This window comes from Oryctolagus cuniculus, chromosome 8, assembly GCF_964237555.1.
Source record: "Oryctolagus cuniculus chromosome 8, mOryCun1.1, whole genome shotgun sequence".
Taxonomy (NCBI): domain Eukaryota; kingdom Metazoa; phylum Chordata; class Mammalia; order Lagomorpha; family Leporidae; genus Oryctolagus; species Oryctolagus cuniculus.
In genome coordinates this window covers 3,441,471-3,465,188 of record NC_091439.1, presented here as the reverse complement: position 1 = coordinate 3,465,188, position 23,718 = coordinate 3,441,471, and the positions used below count along the sequence as shown (strand labels likewise).

At 56.0% G+C, this 23,718-nt stretch overlaps 1 protein-coding gene across 2 annotated transcripts in view; it reads left to right on the top strand.

The window, feature by feature from the left end:
• The window catches only part of SH2D4A (SH2 domain containing 4A), a 55,593-nt gene extending 35,423 nt beyond the window's left edge, over positions 1 to 20,170 (top strand). Inside the window, exons 5-10 of one of the 2 annotated variants that reach the window (XM_008267260.4) lie at positions 3,084 to 3,164; positions 7,712 to 7,823; positions 11,325 to 11,526; positions 14,786 to 14,916; positions 18,599 to 18,819; positions 19,274 to 20,170. In XM_008267260.4, the coding sequence (XP_008265482.1) occupies positions 3,084 to 3,164; positions 7,712 to 7,823; positions 11,325 to 11,526; positions 14,786 to 14,916; positions 18,599 to 18,819; positions 19,274 to 19,366 (840 nt within the window). In that variant the 3' untranslated portion in view covers positions 19,367 to 20,170. The remainder of the gene's footprint in view (positions 1 to 3,083; positions 3,165 to 7,711; positions 7,824 to 11,324; positions 11,527 to 14,785; positions 14,917 to 18,598; positions 18,820 to 19,273) is intronic. The other variant, XM_051819905.2, reaches the window with a different exon arrangement.
• The last annotated feature ends 3,548 nt before the right edge of the window (positions 20,171 to 23,718 follow it).

The following is a 23,718-nucleotide window of genomic DNA, read 5'->3' as shown; positions in this document are numbered from 1 at the left end:
TTTTTTTTTTTTTTAATTTTTATGTTTTATTTTTGACAGGCAGAGTGGACAGTGAGACAGAGAGACAGAGAGAAAGGTCTTCCTTTTGCTGTTGGCTCACCCTCCAATGGCCGCCGCGGCCGGCGCACTGCGCTGATCGGAAGGCAGAAGCCAGGTGCTTCTCCTGGTCTCCCATGGGGTGCAGGGCCCAAGCACTTGGGCCATCCTCCACTGCACTCCCGGGCCACAGCAGAGAGCTGGACTGGAAGAGGGGCAACCGGGACAGAATCTGGCGCCCCGACTGGGACTAGAACCCAGTGTGCCGGCGCCGCAAGGCGGAGGATTAGCCTAGTGAGCCGCGGTGCCGGCCTTGTTTTGTTTTTAAAAGATTTACTTATTTGAGAGGTGGAGAGACAAAGGCAGAGGTCTTCCATCCACTGGTTCACTCCCCAGGTGTCTGCAATGGCTGGAGCTATACCGATCTGAAGCCAGGAGCCAGGAGCTTCTTCCGGGTCTCCCACGTGGGTGCAGGGGCCCAAAGACTTGGGCCATCTTGCACTGCTTTCCCAGGCCATATAAGAGAGCTGGATTGAAAGTGGAGCAGCCAGGCCTAGAACCAGTGCCCATATGAGATGCTGGTGCTGCAGGTGGCGGCTTTACCCGCTGTGCCACAGCAGCACCGGCCCCTTGAGCGAGTGATTCTGAGGAACAGGGAGTAACTGCATTTGATGCGTGGTGCCCATGTCGGGAACAGTGATTGGCAGGAGATGGGGGGTGTGTGACAAAGTGGACCCTGCCATTGCATGCACGATTAGGAGATCACTCTCAGAGCCCCTCCAGCCTAGTGCGATTCAGGAAGCACCTCAGAGCGTAAGGGCTTGAAGGCTGAGCACCCTGAGGTGGCCACTGACAATATCTTGATCCTGAACTCTGCTGGGGTGTAGGTCCAGGTGTGCCTGAGCCTGGGCAGGCAGGTGAACGGTGGGAGAAGCAGAAGCTCCAGCACCGGCTGGCCGTGTGACGCTGGGCAAGCCGCCGGGGCCTCTGAGATGGCGTCTCTTCACCTGGAAACCGGGCGTTATGCTCCCATCCACCAGAGAGCTTGTGAGGAGTGAAAATAACACCCGCAGGTCACTAATGCACAGCCTTCGGACGCTGTAGCTGTGAGTGGGCTGAGCATCAGTTGCTACCCTGGACGAGTAAAACCCTCAACACAGAGCTCAGCAGGTGCCACCAGCAATTTCTGTGGCGCATCGTGACAGCTAAGGCATACTCAGCTTTTTCTTGAAACTAAGAGGCAAAGGGACTATAGATGGGGTGGGTACTGCCCCGTCCATTGATTGGTTCAGTCCCCCAAATTCCTGCAGCGGCTGAAGCTGGGCTGGTGCTGGGGCCAGAGCCGGTAGCTGCGGACAGAATCCAGGTCTCCCATGTGGTGACAGGCACTTAATTATTTGAGCCATTGCCATTCCCTGGCAGGGTCTGCCCTGCCAGGAAGCTGGAGTCAGGGACCAGAGCTGGCACTCAAACTCAGGTCCTCTGGTAGGGCACATGGATTGTGCCTGCTCCTGGGCTCAACTTTTGAAACAACAAGACCCAAAATGCAGCAGCCAAAACACATTAGAGATTATTTTTTTTAAGATTTATTTATGTATTTATTTTAAAATTTAGAGTTACACAGAGAGAGGAGAGGCAGAGAGAGAGGTCTTCCATCTGATGGTTCACCCTCCAATTGGCCACAATGGCCAGAGCTGCGCCAGTCCAAAGCCAGGAGCCAGAAGCTTCTTCCTGGTCTCCCACGTGGGTGCAGGTCCAAGGACTTGGGCCATCTTCTACTGCTTTCCCAGGCCATAGCAGAGAGCTGGACCGGAAGTAGAGCAGCCAGGACTTGAACTGGCGCCCATATGGGATGCTGGCACTGCAGGCCAGGGCATTAACCCGCTGTGCCACAGCACCGGCCCCATAGAGGTTAACTTTTGTCTCTGGTAACATTTTGACTGGGTGTTCTGACCTGAGAGGACTCAGCCTCAGTTATTCAGCAGCTGAGGCTTTTGGGCGGCTCAGCTGTTGTGAGGAGTGACATGGCCACTGTCAGCAGTCTATCCCAAGGAGGGGTGTGTGTGTGTGTGTGTGTGTGTGTGAAGGAGGCTTGAAGGACTTGGAGAGAAGGGACAGATGCCACTTGTCACCTGCATTATACTGAGATAACTTACTCACGTGAGCACACCTGCCTGCTGGCTAGACAGTGCAGCCAGGGACCCACTGCTAAGAGCAGCGAGCGTCTTCGAGGCCAGCTGTCTGGGCCCTGTGGGTTTATTCATGGCACAGTCATGGCCCAGGAGGCTCTCTGGTCTCCTCACTCATAACGGTGCTGATCTCTTGTGAAAGACTTGCTGACGAGTCTGAGCTGGAGCAGAAGTCAGGAATGAGCTGGGTCCTGGTAGTGTGCAAGCTGTGGGTGGCCCCGGGGCTGTGCACTCAGACCAGGGGAGGGTGGCGGGGGCCTGTGCCCTGCTCTGGCCTGAGGAGGCACCCATTGTGATGCATCAGCTTGGGCACAAATGGTGGTGGCAGGGGGCCGGGGGAGGGGAAGGTTGGCTCATGGCAGGCAGGAATGACACCAGGGAACCCAGGCCGTGGGGGGAGCTGGCCCTGGGGAAGTTCCTGTGGGACAGCAAGAACCCTAGAAGCTGGCTGGCATAGGCAAGAAGGGGGAGCAGTGTGACCAGGCAGGGGGACTGGGCCTGCTCCCAGGCACCAGACTAGCATGGAGGAGGACGAGGCGTTGTGCAGTGAATGCTGGAGACCGAAGGTTTCCCTGGCCTTGGCTGAGTGAGACAGAGAGAATAAGAGAACAGATTAAATGAGGGAGCAACGCTGATGTCTGAAGTCCCCACAGGGCCAGACGGGAGGAAGGCACAGCAAACCGCCGGCTCCTGACCCCTGCACAGGTTCCCATGCCGGGATCCACTTGGGGACCCAGGTGCCGTGGGGTGAGGGCGGCAGGAACGCACCTTTGGAACTGGGATGCGTCGACAGATGATCTTTCTGGGAGTGCGTTGCAGCTCTGGGTGCTATAAAAATGTGTTTCGTTTAATTTTTAGTCACTCTGCCGTTCTTCAAGGACTATTCAACAAATGTTGGCAGATTCTGTGAGTCGTATGGAGGCATGTGGATTCCGCCAGGTAAAAGACTTCGCACTCCGACTTCAGGGGGCTAAGTGCTCAGCCACTTCCGCTGCTGTTTCACAAATTAGTTAATTAGTCTCCCGCAGAAAGGAAATGAGGCGGCAGAATGCGGCATCTGTCCTCAAGCCGCAGACACCAGCCATTCATCTCTCCCCGTTTATCTGGAGCCGGGCGCGTCTTGAACAGCACGGAAGGAACAGGTGCGGAGATGGAGCCGCAAAACCCCTCCTGGGGGGCCTGGAGCAGAGGCCACGTCCTGGCTGCTGCAGACTCCCGGGGCTGATCTCAGAGATGGATCACACGCCGATGACGTCACGTGTGTGCTCCGTGCTGCTGGGGGCCGCGCCCCCTGGTGCCCGCTGTGCCCACTGCGCAGAGCTCCCTGAGGCACGGGTGCCTCCCAGGCCCACTAGGTGCCGATTCCCACCTACAGGCCGATCCCTGCTTCCCTGCGTTGTGCTAGGCTGTTGTCGCCTCACACCTGGCTCACAACACGTAAGACACAGATGGGCTCTCAGAGACTGTAGTAGGATGTGACCCTCCCCTGCCACCGAAAGCCTGGAAAAGCAAAAAGGGGCTCTGAAGGAGATGGCCTAGAGGCCTGCCTCTGTGTGGACCGCGCCGTCGGCTCGCTGCCTGCCTCCGTGTGGACCGCGCCGTCGGCTCCCTGCCTCCACTAGCGGCGTGTGCGTAAGCAGGGAGAGCTTGCGTTTCTGAGACTGCAGGAAAGCACGGTGGACTTTGAGAACTGTCGTCCCTGCGTGCATCCCACTCATACGGGAGAGTGGAACTTCTGTGTCCGGGTTCCACACCCGTAGACTGAACCAACCTCGGCCTGCAAACACTCGGAAAAAGTTGCACTGAACACCTGTAGGCTTTTTTATTCCCTTGTGGCAATTCCCTTAGCAATACAGTCTGATTCTCATCTATATGGCATCTCCGTTGTAGGTGTCAGGAATGACAAGCAATCCAGGAAGGCTTTGAAGTGAGCAGGAGGCTGTGGGCAGGATAGCCACCAGGGCCACACCACTTTGTAAAGGACTAGAGCGTCTGCAGGTGGCGCTGTCCACTGCGGGCCCAGGGACCAGTTCCAGCACAGGCACCAAGGGCCGGCTGTACGTAGGCTGCACGTAGCTGTCCCAGGACAGCAGTGCTCCGGTAGCACTGCTGGCATCCCATCACCTCACCCTAAGAGAGACGGTGGAGAAGGCCCCAGGGTGCGTGGATGTACTCAGCACTTAGTGTCTGCTGTGCCTTAGGCACCCTTAGGGGATTGAGACCCATGTATGAACAAAGGAGATGAAATTCGTGCCCCGCGCAGAGCTTGTATTGTGGAGGGGAGGAGGTGTGGAGGAGGAGAGTGGAGCAATGGGAGGAGGCAGATGGGAGCTGGGGTGCAGAGGAGTGAGACCGGCAGAGATCTGAGTGCAGGGAGCACTGGGGGCGTCAGGGGAGAGAGGACGGCAGGTGTCGGGGTGCAGGGGCCGGTGCTTGGCGCAGTCCAGGAGAGGCAGCTCCCAGGAGAGGAGGAGCCAGCGAGAACTCCACTTCCCTGCCTCCCTGTGGATAGACCAAGCGTGGGTTCCCTGCCGTGAGGACAGCCTGGGGGTTAGGGGGACTCAGGAAGATGGGCTGCCAGTGTCGTCGCGGTTATGCCTCACCGTCTGGCTCTGCGGGCTGAGCATGGGTCGACCGCTTGCCCTGGGCATCCAGACCAGTCTCAGCCCTGCTGCCCCTCCCTCCACGCCTTCTCCCTGCTTTGCCACGTGGGGCTCCCAGCCCCCAGTCTGGACCAGCGGCCTGCCAGCAAAATGCTCCTGAAGAAGTGGTTTCTGGATAGAGAAAGTAGAAGCAGACTTTGGAAGATTTTTCTCAAAGTTCCATTTCTGGAGGGATTCGGAGAGACTCAGGGCAGGTTCTTAGGTTTCCCAGCTGCTTTGGGCACTCCGAGAGCTCAGGGCCAGATCTGTGTTTCTGTGTGAACCAGCCCTCTGCCTTTTGTCTCCTTTCCGCCGGGCCTCTGTAATTGTCGCGCGGAGGGAAGAGGAGCAGACTTACTGAATGTTGCACTCTCAGACATTTGAGAATCTTTTTTTTTTTTAGAGATTTATTTATTTATTTACTTGAAAGTCAGAGTTACACAGAAAGGAGAGACAGAGAGAGAGAGAGAGAGAGGTCCTCCATCTGCTGGTTCACTCCCCAAAATTGGCTGTAATGGCCGGAGCTGTGCCAGTCTGAAGCCAGGAGCCAGGAGCTTCTTCCAGGTCTCCCACATCGGAGGCAGGGGCCCAAGGACTTGGGCCATCTTCTGCTGCTTTCCCAGGCCACAGCAGAGAGCTGGGTCGGAAATGGAGCAGCCAGGACTAGAACAGGCATCCATATAGGATGCCGGCACTGCAGGTGGCGGCTTCACCCACTACGCCACATCGCTGGCCTCCAAGTATCCTATTAACCAGACACTCCTTAATATGTATTCCTTAACTGGACTCACTTTTTTTTTTTTTGACAGGCAGAGTGGACAGTGAGAGAGAGAGACAGAGAGAAAGGTCTTCTTTTGCCGTTGGTTCACCCTCCAATGGCCGCCGCGGCCGGCGCGCTGCGGCCGGCGCACCGTGCTGATCCGAAGGCAGGAGCCAGGTGCTTTTCCTGGTCTCCCATGTGGTGCAGGGCCCAAGCACCTGGGCCATCCTCCACTGCACTCCCTGGCCACAGCAGAGAGCTGGCCTGGAAGAGGGGCAACCGGGACAGAATCCGGCGCCCTGACCGGGACTAGAACCCGGTGTGCCGGCGCCGCTAGGCGGAGGATTAACCTATTGAGCCGCGGCGCCGGCCAACTGGACTCACTTTTTAAACTCCATACTTGCCTTGAGCAACAGTATCTGTAATGCTCCTGGTTTGATCTCATAACTGTGCATTTCCTAGTCTTTTTAAACTGAGTATGTGTACACATAGAAGACAAATCCAGCTCCACTCTTATGTTTTCGCTGTGTAATCTTGGAAGTTGCTAGCAGTGCTTTTATGTGATAGGGTTCCTGGCTCACTCGCTCGCTCACTCTCTTTCTCAAATAATTTAAAGCATTTTTAAAAAGATGTATTTTCTTTATTTGAAAGACAGAGTTAGAGGGGGAGAGAGAGAGAGAGAGGTCTTCCATCTGCCAGTTCACACCCCAAATAACGACAACAGCTAGAGCTGAGCTGATCTGAAGGCAGGAGCCAGGAGCTTCCTCTGGCTCTCCCCTCCCACTCGGGTGCAGGGGCCCAAGCACTTGGGCCATCCTCTACTGCTTTCCCAGGCACATTAGCAGAGAGCTGGATTGGAAATGGAGCTGCTGGGACTCAAACCTGCACCCATATGGGATACCAGCCCTGCAGGCTGGGACTTTAACCCTCTGTGCCACAGCGCCGGCCCCTAAAGCATTTAAAATATACCTAGCATGGTATGTCTGTGTAATAAGAACTCAGTAACTGCTTCTTTTCCTTAGAGCATGTAGCTGTCCCAGTCACTGCCCTCCGGGGACCAGCATGGGCGCCACCGTTGAGTCCCTTGCAGGATGCATCCCACAGCCATCTTGGCTGGATTTCTGCTTGCCCTCGAGCCCACTGCCCAAAACTGTGGTATATGAGGCCGTTCTAAAGTATCTTTTGTTGAAACAAAATGAAAATGAGTTTTAAAACGCATGCATTGAGAAGGGAGACTATACACTAAGAAATGTGAGGATTCCTTTAAGATTGTGGTAAAACGCACACAGGACTTACCACTGTAGACACTGTTAAGTGTACTGCTCCATGGCGTTAAGTATGTTCAAGGGAATTCACTTCCGACTAAAGAGAAGTGAACAGAGCAGACCACTTGGGCCTGAAAAGTACTGTGTTTATCTGGGTGCAGCCTCTGAGTCCTCTCGAGAAAACTCAACTCAGCTGGGTGAGCTCATGGAAGCCCTGAGTGTCTGTGTAACCACACAAGCTGCAAGGGCCAGCAAAGACCTGCTTCCGTCTCTCACGGTCACTGGTGGTGTTCCACTGCGTTTCTCTGTGAAAGATACAGACCCCTTGCTGTTAAGTCATTTCAGCACAACCAATATATAAGCTTTGATGTTGTAAAACTTTTTTTTTCTTTTTCTTGGAGAGGCACCTGCTGGTTCACTGCCCAAATGCCAGCAGTGGTCAGGGCCAACCCCTGGAACTGGAACTCAGTCGGGGTCTCCCACGTGGGTAGCAGAGGCCGTTTACGTGAGCCATCACCGCTGCTTCACAGGGTGTGCCTTAGGAGGAAGCTGAGGCTGGGGATGGAACCCAGGCCCTCATGCGGGACACGGGTGCTGCCCGTTGCACATTTTAGCAGTTCGTTAAGCCTCACTATAACCAGGTGAGATAGTTTTCCTCATTTCACTGGTGGGGGCGTAGCCTGCGGCCCTGGAGTCCCGCAGCGAGGAAGCGGTGGAGCCAGCTTGGGTGTTTTTGCCAGCTGGGCTTAGTTTCCTCCTCCTGGAAGAAAGCTGAGTTGGTTTACTCACCCGAGTTTGCGTCTGCTTTTTTCCAACCAGAAGAAAGAACCCACGAAGAAAAAGGAGGAAGAAGAGATCAAACAAATAGATGAAGAGCGGACCAAGCAGATTTACAAGAACTGGAGAGATGACTCTGAGTGGCAGGCGTCGTGTGAGTACCACGGCCCCGAGGCCCGAGGCCCTCAGTGCACTCCCTGGCTCGCAGTCAACAGTGGGTTGTCTGGCAGGGTCTTAACAGCAAGTTACTAGAATTTTAAAGTCTTAGTTATTTTGAGAAGCAGAGAGACACAGAGAGAGGGAGAAACAGAGAAAATATCTTCCATCTGCTGGTTCACTCCCCAGATGGCCACAATAACCAGGGCTGGGCTAAGCCAAATTCTACCTTATTTTCTGTTGACACCCACACGGGTGGCAGGGGCCCAAGCACTTGGGCCATCTTCCCCTGAACTTCCCAGGCCATAGCAGAGAGCTGGGTTGGAAGCAGAGTAGCTAAGTCTTGACCCAGCACCCCATGGGGTGCCAGGGTTGCAGGCTGTGGCTTAACCAGCTGTGCCACAATGCTGGCTCTGTAACACTAAATTATTGCTGTGCTTACAAGAGACTTTAGCATGGTTAATCTCAGTCCCATCAAAACAGTGATACGTACCTGATGGAGGGCTGTATAGTGAGGGAATGCACATTTTGGAAGATTGTTGAGTGGCTTTGGAAAATGTTTATATGTCTAGCTTGGAGAAGAAAATAAACTATAGTATGGGAATGTCACTTTTTAAGAATGTGTATATAGCTGGCACCGTGGCTCACTAGGCTAATCCTCCACCTTGTGGCGCCAGCACACCGGGTTCTAGTCCTGGTCGGGGCGCCAGATTCTGTCCCGGTTGCCCCTCTTCCAGGCCAGCTCTCTGCTGTGGCCAGGGAGTGCCGTGGAGGATGGCCCAAGTGCTTGAGCCCTGTACCCTATGGGAGACCAGGAGAAGTACCTGGCTCCTGCCTTCGGATCAGCGCGGTGCGCCGGCTGCAGCGCGCCGGCCGTGGCGGCCATTGAAGGGTGAACCAACGGCAAAGGAAGACCTTTCTCTCTGTCTCTCTCTCACTGTCCACTCTGCCTGTCAAAAAAAAAGAAAAAAAAAAAAGAAAAAAAGAAAAAAAGAAAAAAAAAAAAAAGACTGTGTATATGAGGCCAGAGCTGTGGCGTAGTGGGTAAAGTCGCCACCTGCAGTGCTGGCATCCCATATGGACACCAGTTCTAGTCCCAGCTGCTCCACTTCCAATCCAGCTCTCTGCTGTGGCCTGGTAAAGCAGTAGAAAATGGCCCTAGTCCTTAGACTTGAAAGAAGCTCTTGGCTCCTGGCTTTGGATCAGTGCAGCTCCTGCCGTTGCGGCCATCTGGGGAATGAACCAGAGGATAGAAGACCTCTCTCTTTCTCTGCCTCTGCCTCTCTGTAACTCTGCCTTTCAAATAAAATAAGTCTTTTTTTAAAAAAGTGTATATGAAGGAACTCAACTCAGAAACTTATTAACAAGGTTATTTGAATTTTTCTTCTTATTATTTTGGTTTTTCCCCCTAAATTTTCAAAATGGACACATTTTCAAAATTCTACCTTATTTTCTATTGACACATAATACTGGTCCATATTTGTAGGATAGAGTGTGATGCTTTGATAACATGGAATTTTGTAATCAGGAGAACACAGGAATAAAAGGCAGTTCATACAAATTCTACACTAAATGTATCTTTTTAGAACTTCGTTTTAGAGAGGCCAGTGCTGTGACACAGTGGGTAAAGCTGCTGCCTGCAGCACCAACATCCTACATGGGTGCTGGTTCAAGTCCTGGCTGCTCCACTTCCGGTCCAGCTCTCTGCTATGGCCTGGGAAAGTAGTGGAAGATGGCCCAAGTCTTTGGGCTCTTGCACCCATGTGGAAGACCCAGACATGATTTCAGGAGGATCATGGAAAATGGAATTAATAGGTAACTTTGGGGCGGGCGTTGGGCTGGCTGTTGAGACAGTGTTGAAGATGCCCACACGCCACATCAGAGTGTCTGAGTCCGACACCTACCTCTGACTCCTGCCTGCAGCTTCTTGCTCATGCAGACCCTGGGAGGGAGCAGGTGATGGCTTGTGTAGTCAAGTGCCCACTGCCCACCTGGGAGACCCGGATGGAGGTCTGCTCCTGGCTTCCACCTTGGTCCATCCTGAGCTGTTACAGGCATTTGGGGAGTGAACCAGATTACTATCTGTCTCTGCCTCTGTCCCTCTCGCTGTGTCTAAAATGAATTTTTTAAAAGATTTATTTATTTATTTGAAAGGCAGAGCTACAGAGAGAGAGAGAGAGTCTTCCATCTGCTGGTTCGCTCCCCAAATGGTTACAACAGCCGGAGCTGAGCTGATCCGAAGCCAGGAGCCAGGAGCTTCTTCTGGGTCTTCCACATGGGTGCAAGAGCCCAAAGACTTGGGCCATCTTCCACTGCTTTCCCAGGCCATAGCAGAGAGCTGGACCGGAAGTGGAGCAGCCAGGACTTGAACCAGCACCCATGTAGGATGTTGGTGCTGCAGGCAGCAGCTTTACCCACTGTGTCACAGCACTGGCCTCTCTAAAACGAAGTTCTAAAAAGATACATTTAGTGTAGAATGAGAAGTTAGCAATCCATGCAGAGGTGCTAAGCTGCTGAAGAGCCTGCTGGTTAGCTTCCTCCCTGCCCGTGCCCCAGCCCTGGCTCCCCTCTGAGTGAGCACTGCCAGAGACGAGTCTCAGGACAGGACCGCTGATGGCAAGGAAAGAGAGCAAGGTGCTGGAAGATGCTAGAAGCATGGTGGTTTGCCAGGAACTAGGCTTCCCATGAGGCACGGTGCCCCGGGGGGTCCCTGGAGGCCAGTGGAGGCAGGGCCCAGAAGAGGCAGTCTCGGCTGCGCATTAAGAATCCTGAACTGGTCTGCAGCCCAGGACGACAGAAGCCATCGCAGCGACCATGTTTGTGAAATGAAAATACGCGCAGGTTCCAACCGGTGGCCATCTCGTGCTGTGTGGTGGCATCCCAGCACCCTGGAGGGTATTTGGTTTCTCTGAGGTGCACCAGCCTGACAGGGCCTGGCCGGTGATGCCCACAGAGTCAGTGCCTGTGGTGAAAGTCAGCAGTGGCTCCCGCATCAGAGGCCGTAACACTGCATGTGCTAAAACAGAACGAAAGGCCCTCCGAGTCGCCACGCAGCGTCAGAAGGCGGCCTGGGCGTGTGTGTTGTCCGCCAGGCCCTCTGGCCGTGCTCACTTGGGCTGGGTGTGACCTGGGCCCTCCTGCCCGCTGGACCTCTGCTGGGACGCAGGGCTCGCTGGGCCCCGTGCAGAGGGCGTGAGGGACGTGGCAGAGGCCTCTGATCATTCAAGGCCTCGCCCGCCTGACCCTTGCCCCGTGTGCACCCTCTCCATCCCTGCCTCACCCCTTCTTCTTCCTCTTCCTCTGGGGAACCCCCCCCGGCCCCCACGCAGAGAGGAGAGTGAGCCCTGAGGCTGGTCGGGATAGCAGGCGATGGTGGGACCGCGCAGGGCTCTGAGCGCCCGGCAGAGTCCGTGGCTGGCTGGGGGCCAGCGCTGCCCCCTCGCCCCGGCCCTGTGGGCTGGCTGACAGGCACCTGGCCCCAACCCCTTTCTTTTTCTAGTGCGAAAATCCAAAGCGGCCGACGAGAAGAGACGCTCCCTGGCCAGGCAAGCTCGGGAGGACTACAAGAGGCTTTCCCAGAGGGGAAGGAGTGGCCAGGGGCAGCAGAGCCCCTCGAGCGTCCCCCAGAAACCGAAGAGACCCCCCCTTCCGCCGAAGCCTCAGTTCCTGAGTGCGGCCGGGTGTCCTCCGAAACCACCCAGGTAAGAGGTCACGTGGAGAAGCGTGACAGGGTGCATGCACTCGGGTGGACCCACCTTACCCCGACCCCTGCACCGGCCGCCTCATGTAATCCAGCCTGACCTTGACCGCTCTGCCTGGGGTTCCTGATCCTGCCTTTGTTCCCTCTGACCCCGGTTGTTAACAGGGACTGATTATACGATGGTCCCCCCACCCCCCCAATAGCCTAGTATTTAGAAAGAGAATGTTTAAAATCGGAGCTGCCCACAGCCTTGCCTTCTAAACTCCAAACTGAGAATCCTGGAACTGAAACAAACGGGTCTCCCCTTGCTTGGAGCCGGTGGTGATCTCAAGGCCTCTTGAACATGGGGCGGGGACGGGGAGCAGTGGCCACAGAGGACATGCAAGGGTGGACCTGGCTGTCCAGTGTCATTATTTCTGTTGGCCCAGGGCATGTGGGCACCAGCGCTGAGTGACCACGGTCTCCATCGTGGGCCTTTGGGGGATGCTTGTCTTGTTTATGGACAACGAGACAAGAAAGCGGTGAGGGCATGGAGGGGAAGCTGTGAATTTTTCAGCGGGTCGGGAAGGTGCGTGGGCTCCTGCACCCACCACTCTGCACCAGCTGCCTCGTGCTCACGTGGGCACAGCGCTGGCCAGATGTCCCTCTCCCGCGGGTTTGCAGAGCAGTGTATTTGACAGCAGCAAAGGCGGCCTTGTGGTCCCTGCTGGGCTCGGTTGGCTCATTTTCCCAACGGAAGACGCCGCGTGGAGAGCTTCTGGAGGTTCAGGCCAGCCGGGGTCAGGGCTGGGGTCTGAGCAGTGCTGACAGGGGCCAGCTGGAGGCCAGTCTTGGGGAGAGACAGAGACCGGCTCCTCTTGTGCCTTCAGGGTTTTGCCTGAACTCCAAGGACTTCCCAGAGAAAGAGAACCTACTTGGGAAGCTGGTATGGGAACTCAGTCTACAAGGTCACACGTGTGCAGTGTTGGCGTCCCAGGAAAGTTAAATGCCATAGGCCGCTGCCTCCAGACTGCTCTGAAAGCAATGAGGGCCATTGCCATAGACACACAGATGTACATGTCCCGTGTCTGTGCATGTGACATGTATGTCACACATGACCGACAGCAGCCTCTCCTTCGCTCCTATAAAATGCCTAAGAGGCCCATCCAGATTCTTTGTCACTTTTTAATTAATTTATTTATTTTTATTTTTTGACAGGCAGAGTGGACAGTGAGAGAGAGAGACAGAGAGAAAAGTCTTCCTTTTTTGCCATTGGTTCACCCTCCAATGGCCGCTGCAGCCGGCGCACCGCAGCCGGCGCACCGTGCTGATCCGAAGGCAGGAGCCAGGTGCTTCTCCTGGTCTCCCATGGGGTGCAGGGCACAAGCACTTGGGCCATCCTCCACTGCCTTCCCAGGGCACAGCAGAGAGCTGGACTGGAAGAGGGGCAACCGGGACAGAATCCGGCGCCCTGACCAGGACTAGAACCTGGTGTGCCGGCGCCGCAAGGCGGAGGATTAGCCTAGTGAGCCGCGGCACCAGCCATCACTTTTTTTTTTTTTTTAAGATTTTATTTATTTATTTGAAAGTTACAGACAGTGAGAGGGAGAGACATAGAAGTCTTCCGTCTGTTGGTTCACTTCCTAAATGGCAACAATGGCTGGAGCTGGGCCAATCTGTAGCCAGGAGCTTCTTTCAGGGTCTCCCATGCGGGTGCAGGGGTCCAAGGACTTGGGCCATCTTCTACTGCCTTCCCAGGCCATAGCAGAGAGCTGGATCAGAAGAGGAGCAGCTGGGACTAGAACCAGCGCCCATAGGGGATGCCGGCGTCGCAGGTGGAGGATTAACCTACTGCGCCACAGCACCGGCCCCTCTTTGTCACCTTTGAGTTCTGCTTAGAGTTAGTGAGCCAGGAGGAGGCCTGGGGAATGGGTTTCTGACATCACAGCGCTTCTTTTTGTAGAGGAAATCCCCTCAACATCCCAGAACTGAAATTCTGCTACTGAATTTATCTCAGAGTGATCTTCTCTGCTGTCCCAGTCTTCAGTCTCTGAGGCCATCTTGTAGCAGAACAAACCCTCTTCACAGTGTGGGGGAGAAGGCAAGGCAGCGAGGTTAGAGGGGGCAGAGAAAGGAGAGGCCATTTGTGAACAGGTTAGGAAAGAATTTATCTTTCCCCACTTACTGTGTTTGCAAGTGTATGTTCTCTAGGAAAATAGTGCTGGGGTGTGTTTTACCTGCTAATGCGTGTTTTCTCACATTGTAACTGCGAGTCAGTGGTGCTTCTAATTTACATTAGAAATAAAGTCAGACCTCATTGTTAGCATAGCAGTACCCCATAGCCGCCACCAGCCCCTTGGGTGGAAGGACAAGAGACAGATTTGCGTCCCTTTCTGCACATGGGTGCAGGGGCCCAAGCACTTGGGCCATCTTCTGCTGCTTTCCCAGACCATAGCAGAGAGCTGGATCAGAAGTAGAGCAGCCGGGACTCAAACCAGTGCCCAGCTTTCTGCTCTTGAGGAGTTATTTGTATAGTGGTGGGGTGCAGGGGGTGTGACTGCCCATAGCTCAGACCGTGGAATTTGATATTGAAATACATGTGGCCGGCGCCACGGCTCACTAGGCTAATCCTCCACCTAGCGGCACCGGCACACAGGGTTCTAGTCCCGGTGGCCCCTCTTCCAGGCCAGCTCTCTGCTGTGGCCAGGGAGTGCAGTGGAGGATGGCCCAAGTGCTTGGGCCCTGCACCCCATGGGAGACCAGGATAAGTACCTGGCTCCTGCCATCAGATCAGCGCAGTGCGCCGGCCGCAGCGCGCCGGCCGCGGTGGCCATTGGAGGGTGAACCAAAGGCAAAGGAAGACTTTTCTCTCTGTCTCTCTCTCTCTCACTGTCCACTCTGCCTGTCAAAAAAAAAAACAAAAAAAAAAACAACGAAATATATGTAATTCTCTGTCCCTCGGGCACATGTGCACACACACAAACACACACACACAGTTTCTTCAGAAAGTTCATTGAAAGAGGAATTAAAAGATAATGTTTATTTTGGTGCAGTTTTTGAAGTCTGTATTTGCAAGAGGGTCTGCAAAAAGCTCATGAAAAATGCATGTGCTGTGAAAAAAACTGTGGATTTCATCTTATGTGCAGCAAAAGAAAGCTACGTTTAAATCCCATTTTTCTGTGGATTTTTGGAAGTCACCTTGTGTGTGGGTGTGGGTGTGGGTGTGTGGCTGGTTTTCCAGTGAGCTCACTCTCTCTCACAAACCTTCTCAACGATGCCAGGACTCAGGGAGTGACCAGGACGGCCTCCAGCTCCGCCCAGGAGGACATCATCCGGTGGTTTAAAGAGGAGCAGCTGCCCTTCCGAGCGGGGCTCCAGAAAACCTCGGATGCCATCGCCCCCTGGTTCCACGGTGAGTTCCGAGGCCCCCGGGAAGGAGGGGGAATCAAAGCCCCCTTTCACTGGTGCTGCCGGGGGAGTCTTTGAAAGCATCCCCACAAGGGAGTTCTTCAAAGGCTGCTGAGGGCGTCGCATTCTTGTGGCTGTTTAGGAAGCAGCCGGCATGCCCGGTGCCTGGGAGCGAGCGTGCGGGCGTGCGTGCACTGCCGGTTAATTTGGCTCCACCAGCAGAACGCCCCAGGGCCAGTGGGAAGCGCTCTGCTTCCTGTGGCCTGCCCGGGAGGCAGCTGGCTGTGGTGGACAGGCCCTGGGTCAGGCCAGGGGTCAGGCCAGGGGTCGGGCAGTGGACCCCACCTCCTCTCCTGCAAGCAGCCGGTGACCCTGAGCTCGTCATCTCCTTTGCTGTAGCAGACCCGTGCGGCTGAGCCTCACTGCCTTCCTGTGTTCTGAGGAAGAGGTGGGCTTTGTGGTCCAATCTTCTGGCGTGTGGTGAAGACCCCAGCGGGTGGTACTGCATGCTGGGCAGGTGTCGGCTAATAAACCGTGTCTGTAATTGACTCACGGAGCGTGCAGCCCCGAAGCCCCCCGTCTGCAGGCTCGGGTCTCGCTCACCACCACTGCTGGGGTGTCAGGAAGGGTCCCTGCTTCCTTGTCTCTGTGGCTTCCCTGAGCCCTGTGGTCAGCCTGCTGACCTGGCCGTGTGCACGACACAGAGATGACCATGACAGTGACAGAGTTCTCTCCAGGAGCCTGCTTGCACTGGAGCATCTTGGTTTAAATGCTGGCTGAGGCATCTCTTCTTTAGGCCGTATCACCTCATACATTTGATTAGCCGTTCGTCACTGCAGCGGAACATCTGAGACGGTAACGTCACAACACAGGGTTGTTTGGGCTCTTGATTCTGGAGCTTTCCTGTGCAATGTCGGTGAGCCCCCTGGGCCCGGCTGCTGGCGGCGGTGGTCTTTCTGAAGAGTCCACAGCATCTGACAGCAGGGGACAAGCAGGTGTCTCTGTTTCTTCTCCTCCTCCTCCTTCTTCTTTTATTTATTTGAAAAGCAGAGTTACAGAAAAAGAGGGAGAGACAGAGAGAGAGATCTTCCATCTGCTGGTTCACTCCCCAAATGGCCACAAGAGCCAGGCCTGGGCCAGGCTGAAGCCAGGATCCAGGAGCTTCTTCTGGGTCTCCTACGTGGCGGCAGGGGCCCAAGCACTTGGGCCATCCTCTGTTGTTTTTCTCAGCAACATTAGCAGGGAGCTGGCTGGGAAGTGGAGCAGCCGGGACATGAACAGGTTCCGATATGGATGCTGGCGTCCCAGGTGCCAGCTTCACCTGCTGTACCACAGCGCCAGCACCCTCTATCTCTTCTTAAAAAGCCACCACACTCTGGTCACCCCAACAGCCTCATCCACGCCAGTCACTCCCAGAGACACCATGTCTGAGCACCATAATTATGTCAAGCTCCCTCCCTCTTAATAGTGTTAACAGAGACTTCCAGGGCCAGACCTGTAACACAGGGACCTCTGTGTTACATGGCGGGTGTAGGGCGACAGTCAGCGTCCAAACGTATACACAGACTCAGGCACAAACCACAGCACACGTGAGAAACAGGCTCCTGACACGAGCTCACGTCTTCCGAGAACGGAATTTTCCGTGGCAGGCTTTCTCCTCGAGGGCTGCTTTCGCTGTCGGAATGTTCCAGCGTCCCCTTGGAGACAGCGTCCCTCGGTGATCGAGGCCTTGGTCAGTGTCCGCTCCCAGGGAGCAGGTGGCAGCACCTCCCTTCTGTTTCTGCTTTGGAGGCATTGGGAGGAGCAGTGACAGCAGCGTCAGAGGCGTGGAGAGGAGGGCGGCCGTGCTGTGCTCTCGGCTCGCTCCTTGGCAAGGATGAGCGCTGGGGAAATGAGCCGCTCGTAGCTGCCGTATGTGAGGCAGGAGCTGCTGCCATCCCTCATGACCAGGGCCGTGGTTTCCTCCCAGCAGGGAGCACGAAATTGAAAGTATCAGCTGATGCCGGCGCTGTGGTGTAGCAAGTAAAGCTGCCGCCTGCAGTGCCAGCATCCCATATAGGTTCTGGTTCGAGTCCCGGCTGCTCCACTTCTGATCCAGCTCTCTGCTATGGCCTGGGAAAGCAGTGGATGATGGCCCAAGTCCTTGGGCCCCTGACCCTCATGGGAGACCTGGAAGAAGCTCCTGGCTCCTGGCTCTGGATTGGCCCAGCTCTGGCCATTGCGGCCAATTGGAGAGTGGACCAGTGGAATTGCAGTGAACCAGTGGATGGAAGACCTCTCTCTCTCTCTCTCTCTCTCTCTCTCGGAACCTGGGGTTCCAGAGCTAGCCTGTCAGAAAGTCCCAGGGGGGAGAGAGAAACTGCTTCCAGAATGTTCTTCTCTGTCAGTAGTGGTTTACCAGCCCCTTGGTTCTGCAGGGGCTTCCCGGTGTCAGTGGAAAACACACCTGGTGCCACAGGCAGTGTCATGCAGAGGTGCAGCAGAAATTCACAGAGAGGCAGAATGAAAAGATCATTTCGGTGCAGACAGTTCTGGCTCCCATACCAGGGTACCTGAGTTCCATATTGGCTCCGGCTCCAGCTTCTTGCCACTGTAGACCTTGGGGTCCTGACACTCCCCCGGGGGTGGGGGACCTGAACTGGGTTCCCAGCTCCAGGCTTTGGCTCCACCCCAACTGCTCTGGGCATTTGGTGGGGGGGATCCCAGCAGACGGGAGCCCTGTCTCCGTACTCACTCTCTCTCTCTCTCTCTCTCTCTCTCTCTCTCTCTCCTGCTCAAATAAATAAATGGAAAAAAAAAAAAAACACAGAACTTTGAGATGCAGGCAGAGTTTTTTATAACATGCATTTTCCATGAACTTTCTGAAGCCCGCACATCCAGGGTCTTCAGCCACCCTATGCCCAGTCCCTGCGTCAGACTGGTGACCCGTCCCCTTGTCTCCACTTGTGGTTGTCACTTGGAACTTCCCAGGGGCCCCAGGTATGTGGAGAGGGTCAAACAGAAGAGGCAGCCTGGTCTGTAGGGACTCCCTCGGCCTTCACTGGAGCACCTGCAGCCACCAGGACCACGTCTGGACCAAGGTGCTCCCCAGTGTCTCGGCAGGCACAGGCCCATCTCAGCCGGGCAGGGGTGGGTGGGACACCTGTGTGCCCGCATCCGCTGGGGCACTGGGAGAGAGGCCATGGGGACTCCGTCTTGGGGCCTTCACTGTCTGAGTGGGGGGAGCAGCCAGCCCCTCTCCACCCGCTTCTCAGCCCGAGTTCTCCTGCAGTGCAACGGGGAAGAGCTGGCTGTGGGTTTGATCCGGAATGAGAGCTGGCAGGTAACAGTTAAAAGTCTCCCTTCTTCAGAGTCTTTTACAGGAAAGAGAACTTTAGGTTTGACTGTGCGTATGTCGGGGCTCACTTCTTGATTAGCTTCACCAGCAATCAGATTAAAGGGCTGTGATGACTGTTTTTTTTTTTTTTATGCACCAGAATAAACGTGTCTTTTAATTCCATGTTCCATTTTGCTTTTAATTCCATTGTTAAAGTTCCCTCTTATGAAGAATATTTTGCTATGTTATGGGCCAGAACATATTCAAAATCTCCCGCTCTTTGAAAACAGCCTGTTCCCCAGGCAGCGGGAGAGGCCGGGAGGGGTGCTGGGAGGGGTCGGCTGCCACCCCGCTCTCTGCTGCCCTCCAGGGATTCTCACGCTGAAGAAGGCCAACGAGCTGCTGAGCACGGGCGTCCCTGGCACCTTCCTGGTCCGCGTCAGCGAGAAGATCAAGGGCTACGCCCTCTCCTACCTGGCGGAGGACGGCTGCAAGCACTTCCTCATCGATGCCTCTGCCGACTCCTACAGCTTCCTGGGTGTGGACCAGCTGCAGCACGCCACCCTGGCCGACCTGGTGGAGTACCACAAGGTGAAGCCGCTGCTGGCCGGCGCGCGCTCCCCGGGGCTGTCTGGGAGCGGCTGTCGCGTGGGCAGGCAATTGCAAGAAAATGCTGGGGACCTTTGCTGCCTCTTCCCAGGAGTCGGGGTGCTTAACTGAATTCCCTTTTATCACGGCTCCACCTTTTTCCTCCTCAGCCACCGGGGCTGGCGATACGGGAGGTGCTAAGATAACTGCATGCGCCCATCACATCTGAGCACAGGCTTAAGTTAGACTGGGGCTCTGGACGGGTACAGGGTGCACGGCAGCCCGTGCAGAGGAGAAGTCCCTTCGCAGCTTGTCACAAACCAAGAACGCCTCGTGCCAACCCAAGGCAGGCAGGCCGTGGCCTCCCTGCAGGAGGCAGAGGGCGCGGCCTTAGCCCTTTGTGCACGTTGCTCCCCCTGCCCCCAGCCCAGCCTGACCTGTGCTTTGTGATTGACAGGAGGAACCCATAACCTCCCTGGGGAAAGAGCTCCTTCTCTACCCCTGTGGTCAGCAGCAGCAGCCGCCTGACTACCTGGAGCTCTTTGAGTGACAGCCTCCATCCGTCCATCTCGCCACCTCCCGCCGGGCTCTCCTGTGGATGGACACTGCCGGAGTGGACATTCAGGCGTGCATGGGGCCAGCACCTGCCTCCTGCAGCAGAGCCATGGCATCTTCCAGAAACCTCCCCGAGATCCCTCTCGTGCACAGCGCTGGGGCTGAGTGTCCACAGAGCGGCCTCTACCTCCTGGACGGTCAGGGGCCCCCATTTCAGCACCTAGCCAGGGCTCACGGGACAGATAGCACCAGATGTGAGGGTGGACGGAATGAGCAGGTCACCGCGAGGCCACCACGGGGGCGGGGAGGGAGCACACGGGCTTCTGTTTCTTCCTGCAGAGCCGGGCTCCACCAGAGACGGGGCACCTGTAGGGGGTTATCTCTTAGTGGTTAGAGCAAAGAACAGGATACGCCAGCTCTCTGCATTCACCTGGTGGCTTAAATTGTGTCCCCTGGCTCCCCGCGGGCCCCCCAAAAGTACACTGAGGTCCTGATGTACCCCTGTGAATGTGGCCTTCTTTGGAAACAGGGTCTTTGCAGACGTAGTTCAGTTCAGATAAGGTCACACTGGCCGCCGGGCTGGGCCCACAGCCAATGACTGGCCCCCTTGTGAGACGAGAGAGACTTGAACAGAGGTAGGCGTGCCCCGGATGGGGAGCTCTGTCGGCAACACCAGAAGGCCAGGAGGAACACAGTGGACAGAGCTCCCCAGAGCCTGAAGCAGCCTGCCCTCCCACTGCCTCACCGTCGGACTTCCAGCCTCCAGACTGGGAGGGAATAAATCTGTTGTTTGCAGCCACTGGCTTCGTGGTCATTTGGTACAGCTGCCCCCAGAGAGCCAGGGCCATGCATTACAGGACTGGACCCACGCAACTGACCCGTGGCCAACTCCGTGTGTCTGTGGTTTTTTAAGTTGCCTTTGAAGGAAAGCGGAATGAGACAGCAGCGTGCCCCTGAGGTTGCTGGTTGTAACTCACTCACCAACAGTGTCAGATGTAACCAGAGAAGAGGGCCATGTGTGTGTGTGCATCTGCACGCGCAGGAGTGCTCGTGTGTATACATGGGTGAGCCAGTGTGTGCGCACGCATGTGTGCCCCGGATGTGTGTGCATATGTGCACCCCCGTGTGTGCCCGCGTGGTTGTGCCCATGTGTGTGCATCCATGTGCCCATGCATGTGTGCATATGTGTGACAAAGTGCTTGTGTGTGTGTTAATGGGGAAGCTTTGTTTTTGAATATTTTTATTTATTTATTTGAGAGGTAGAGTTGTAGACACAGGGAGAAACAGAGAGAAAGGTCTTCTCTCTGTTGGTTCACTCCCCAAATGACAGCAGCGGTTGGAGCTGTGCTGATCCAAAGCCAGGAACCAGGGACTTCTTCCCGGTCTCCCACGTGGGTGCAGGGGCCCAAGCACGTGGGCCATCTTCTACTGTTTCCCAGGCCACAGCAGAGAGCTGGATTGGAAGAGGAGCAGCTGGGACTAGAACCAACGCCCATATGGGATGCCAGCGCCACAGGCGGAAGATTAACCTCCTGCGTCACAGCGCCAGCCCCAGTGGGAAAGCTTTTTTTTTTTTTTTTTTTTTTGACAGGCAGAGTGGACAGTGAGAGAGAGAGACAGACAGAAAGGTCTTCCTTTGCCATTGGTTCACCCTCCAATGGCCGCCGTGGCCGGCGCACTGCAGCTGGCGCACCGCGCTGATGCGAAGGCAGGAGCCAGATACTTATCCTGGTCTCCCATGGGGTGCAGGGCCCAAGCACTTGGGCCATCCTCCACTGCCTTCCCGGGCCACAGCAGAGAGCTGGCCTGGAAGAGGGGCAACCGGGACAGAATCCGGCGCCCCGACCAGGACTAGAACCCGGTGTGCGGGCGCCGCAGGCGGAGGATTAGCCTAGTGAGCCGCGGCGGCAGCCCCAGTGGGAAAGCTTTATACACCATTCCTTGAAATGTTCCGTGTGGTTTGTGGTGTTCCACTCTGCAGTCCTTACTTCGTCTGTGATTCTTCAGAAACTTTAGTTCCTGTCTCTTCCCTCTACTCGGGCAGTCCCCTTTAGCTCTCGGCCTTTGTTTTCACTCTAAAAAGAAGGTCATCTACTGGGGTGATCGGTATTCTTTTCACACAGCTGTGGAATCTGCTGGTTCTCTTACTGGCCCGGACAGAACATCAGCTGACGGTGCCAGCCTCGCCTTCGCCTGGTGACACCAGAGATGAGCACAGCCATGTCCAGACCCAACAACGCCAGGTGGCACCTGCTGGACAGGAAATGACCCAGCTAAATCAGCCTGCTGTGACAAGGGGAGCAGGGAGCAAACCTGAGTCCTGCCTGGTTTTGTCGGGTTGGGTCAGCTGCCGGTGTCGGAGGATGCCACGGCCAGGAGTGGTGCCGGACTTCTTAGGGAGGGCACCGTCGCCAGAACTGAGAAACTGATCGGGACCACGTGGGGCGGAAGAAGCCAGCTCTCCTGAAGTCTCCATCCTGCCTGCTGCCCTTAGAGGCCGAGGTGAGGGTGCCCTAACCCGCCCTGGGCCCTGTCCCACCTGCCCCAGGGGTCCTGGTCTGGGGTGCTGCCCCAAGCCACTGTCCAGGTTTCCAGTGCGAGAGATTCCGGCCTGCAGACTCTGCCCAGATGCCCCCCCCCCCCGCCCTGCCCGTGACTCCTGTCTCTCCCGCAGTCACCTCAGATGGTCTGGCTGCACCCAGCATTGCCAGACCCCCAGCCACCCTGCAGTCCCATCAGGGCACCCATGAGGCCCCTGGTTCTGGTACCCCGCCCCACTCCTGTGGGGTACAAGAAAGCGTTTGTCCTCCGTGTCACGGGCTGAGCACTGCCCGTGTCAGTTGGTGCAGACTGTATGCTAGGCGGGGAGAAAGCCCAGGGACAGTTCAGCAAAAAGGGTGAGGGAGCAAAGGTGGAGACGACGCACGGGCAGGTCGCCAGAAAGCCCGGGCGTTGGTGCCCACGCCGCCTGAGCCAGCGCCGTGCAGCTGACCCACTTTTCGTGTGACACACGTGCCAGCGCAGCACCAGCCCTGCCTTCAGGTGGAAGAAGGAGAAAACTCGCTTGAAGTTCTGCCGCTGTCACCTTCTACCAAGGTGGCTCTTCATATGCATGGATGTCACATTTCTTTTTTTTCTTTTTTTGTATGCGACTTTCCGTTGCACTTCCTCCTCCCTCTATGTGGATCCGAGGCTGAGCTGCTGCCTGTGATATCAGCATTCCACAGGAACACTGGGTTCAAGTCCCGGCGGCTCCACTTCCAATCCAGCTCCCTGCTAATGCACCTGGGAAAGCCGTGGAAGATGGCCCGAGTAGTTGGACCGCCGCCACCTATGTGGGAGACCCGGAAGAAGCTCTTGGCTCCTGGCTTTGGCCTGGCCATTGAGGTCATCTGGGGAGTGAACCAGCAGATGGAAGATTGTCTGTCTGTCTGTCTAACTCTGCCTTTCAAATAAGTAAATCTTCAACCAACCAACAATGAACTGGCGGCACGTTGGCCAGCTGCCCAGCACAGAAGTGGTCACTTAGTACAGACTCGAAGTGGGGTGTGTGTGTATGGGGGGGACTTTCTAATGTGTGATTTCAATGACCCCCAAGTTAGCATAACCAATTTTTACTCCCAAATCAGCCAATGACCCACTGCCTCAGTCACCCTGCGGTTCTCGCTTACAAGTCCCCAAGTCTCTGCTTCCAGTTTGGTCACGATGACAACGCCGGCTTCCTGCAGCATGGACCCTGCCTTCCAAGTGGGTCAGGCAGTGTCCAGGTGAAGCCAACCGTGGGGGAGGGGCAGCACCCCCACTCCCACCCCCAGCCCCGCTCAGGCTAAAGTCTTGGCTCTGGCTGACTGTGTTGCCACCACCCAAGTCACAGGCCTGGTGACCCCCAGAGCGCAGAGCCGCAGGGTTCCCGACACTGTGGGCTGTGCCCATTCAGCGAGCCCCTCCCCCCAAGTCCTCACACACACACTCTGCAGGTGCGATTTCTACACAGCTCTGACGCCCACAGCTGCAAGAGACCGGGGCCAGAAGCGCCGTACACTTGATCCTCAGCCTTTCTGGGAACATTTTGCTCTTTTTTCAGTTCTTGGGCTTTTCCAGTGGGACTGACACCCCCACAGGGCAGGTGGTGGGAATGCCGGAGCTGGGGAGTGGAGGGGACGTGGACTGGAGTTCAGCCCTTCTGAAGGAGAGGAAGGGGTGGGGGCGGGAGTGCCCTACGCTTTGCACGTGAATCCTCGCTCAGGAATTTGCAGGCAGCTGGGAGGCGCGAGGGCCGTGTCGTAAGGGGTGCAGCCCGGAGGCTTCTGCGCAGGACGCCAGCCTGCAAAGCCGGGGGGGCAGCTC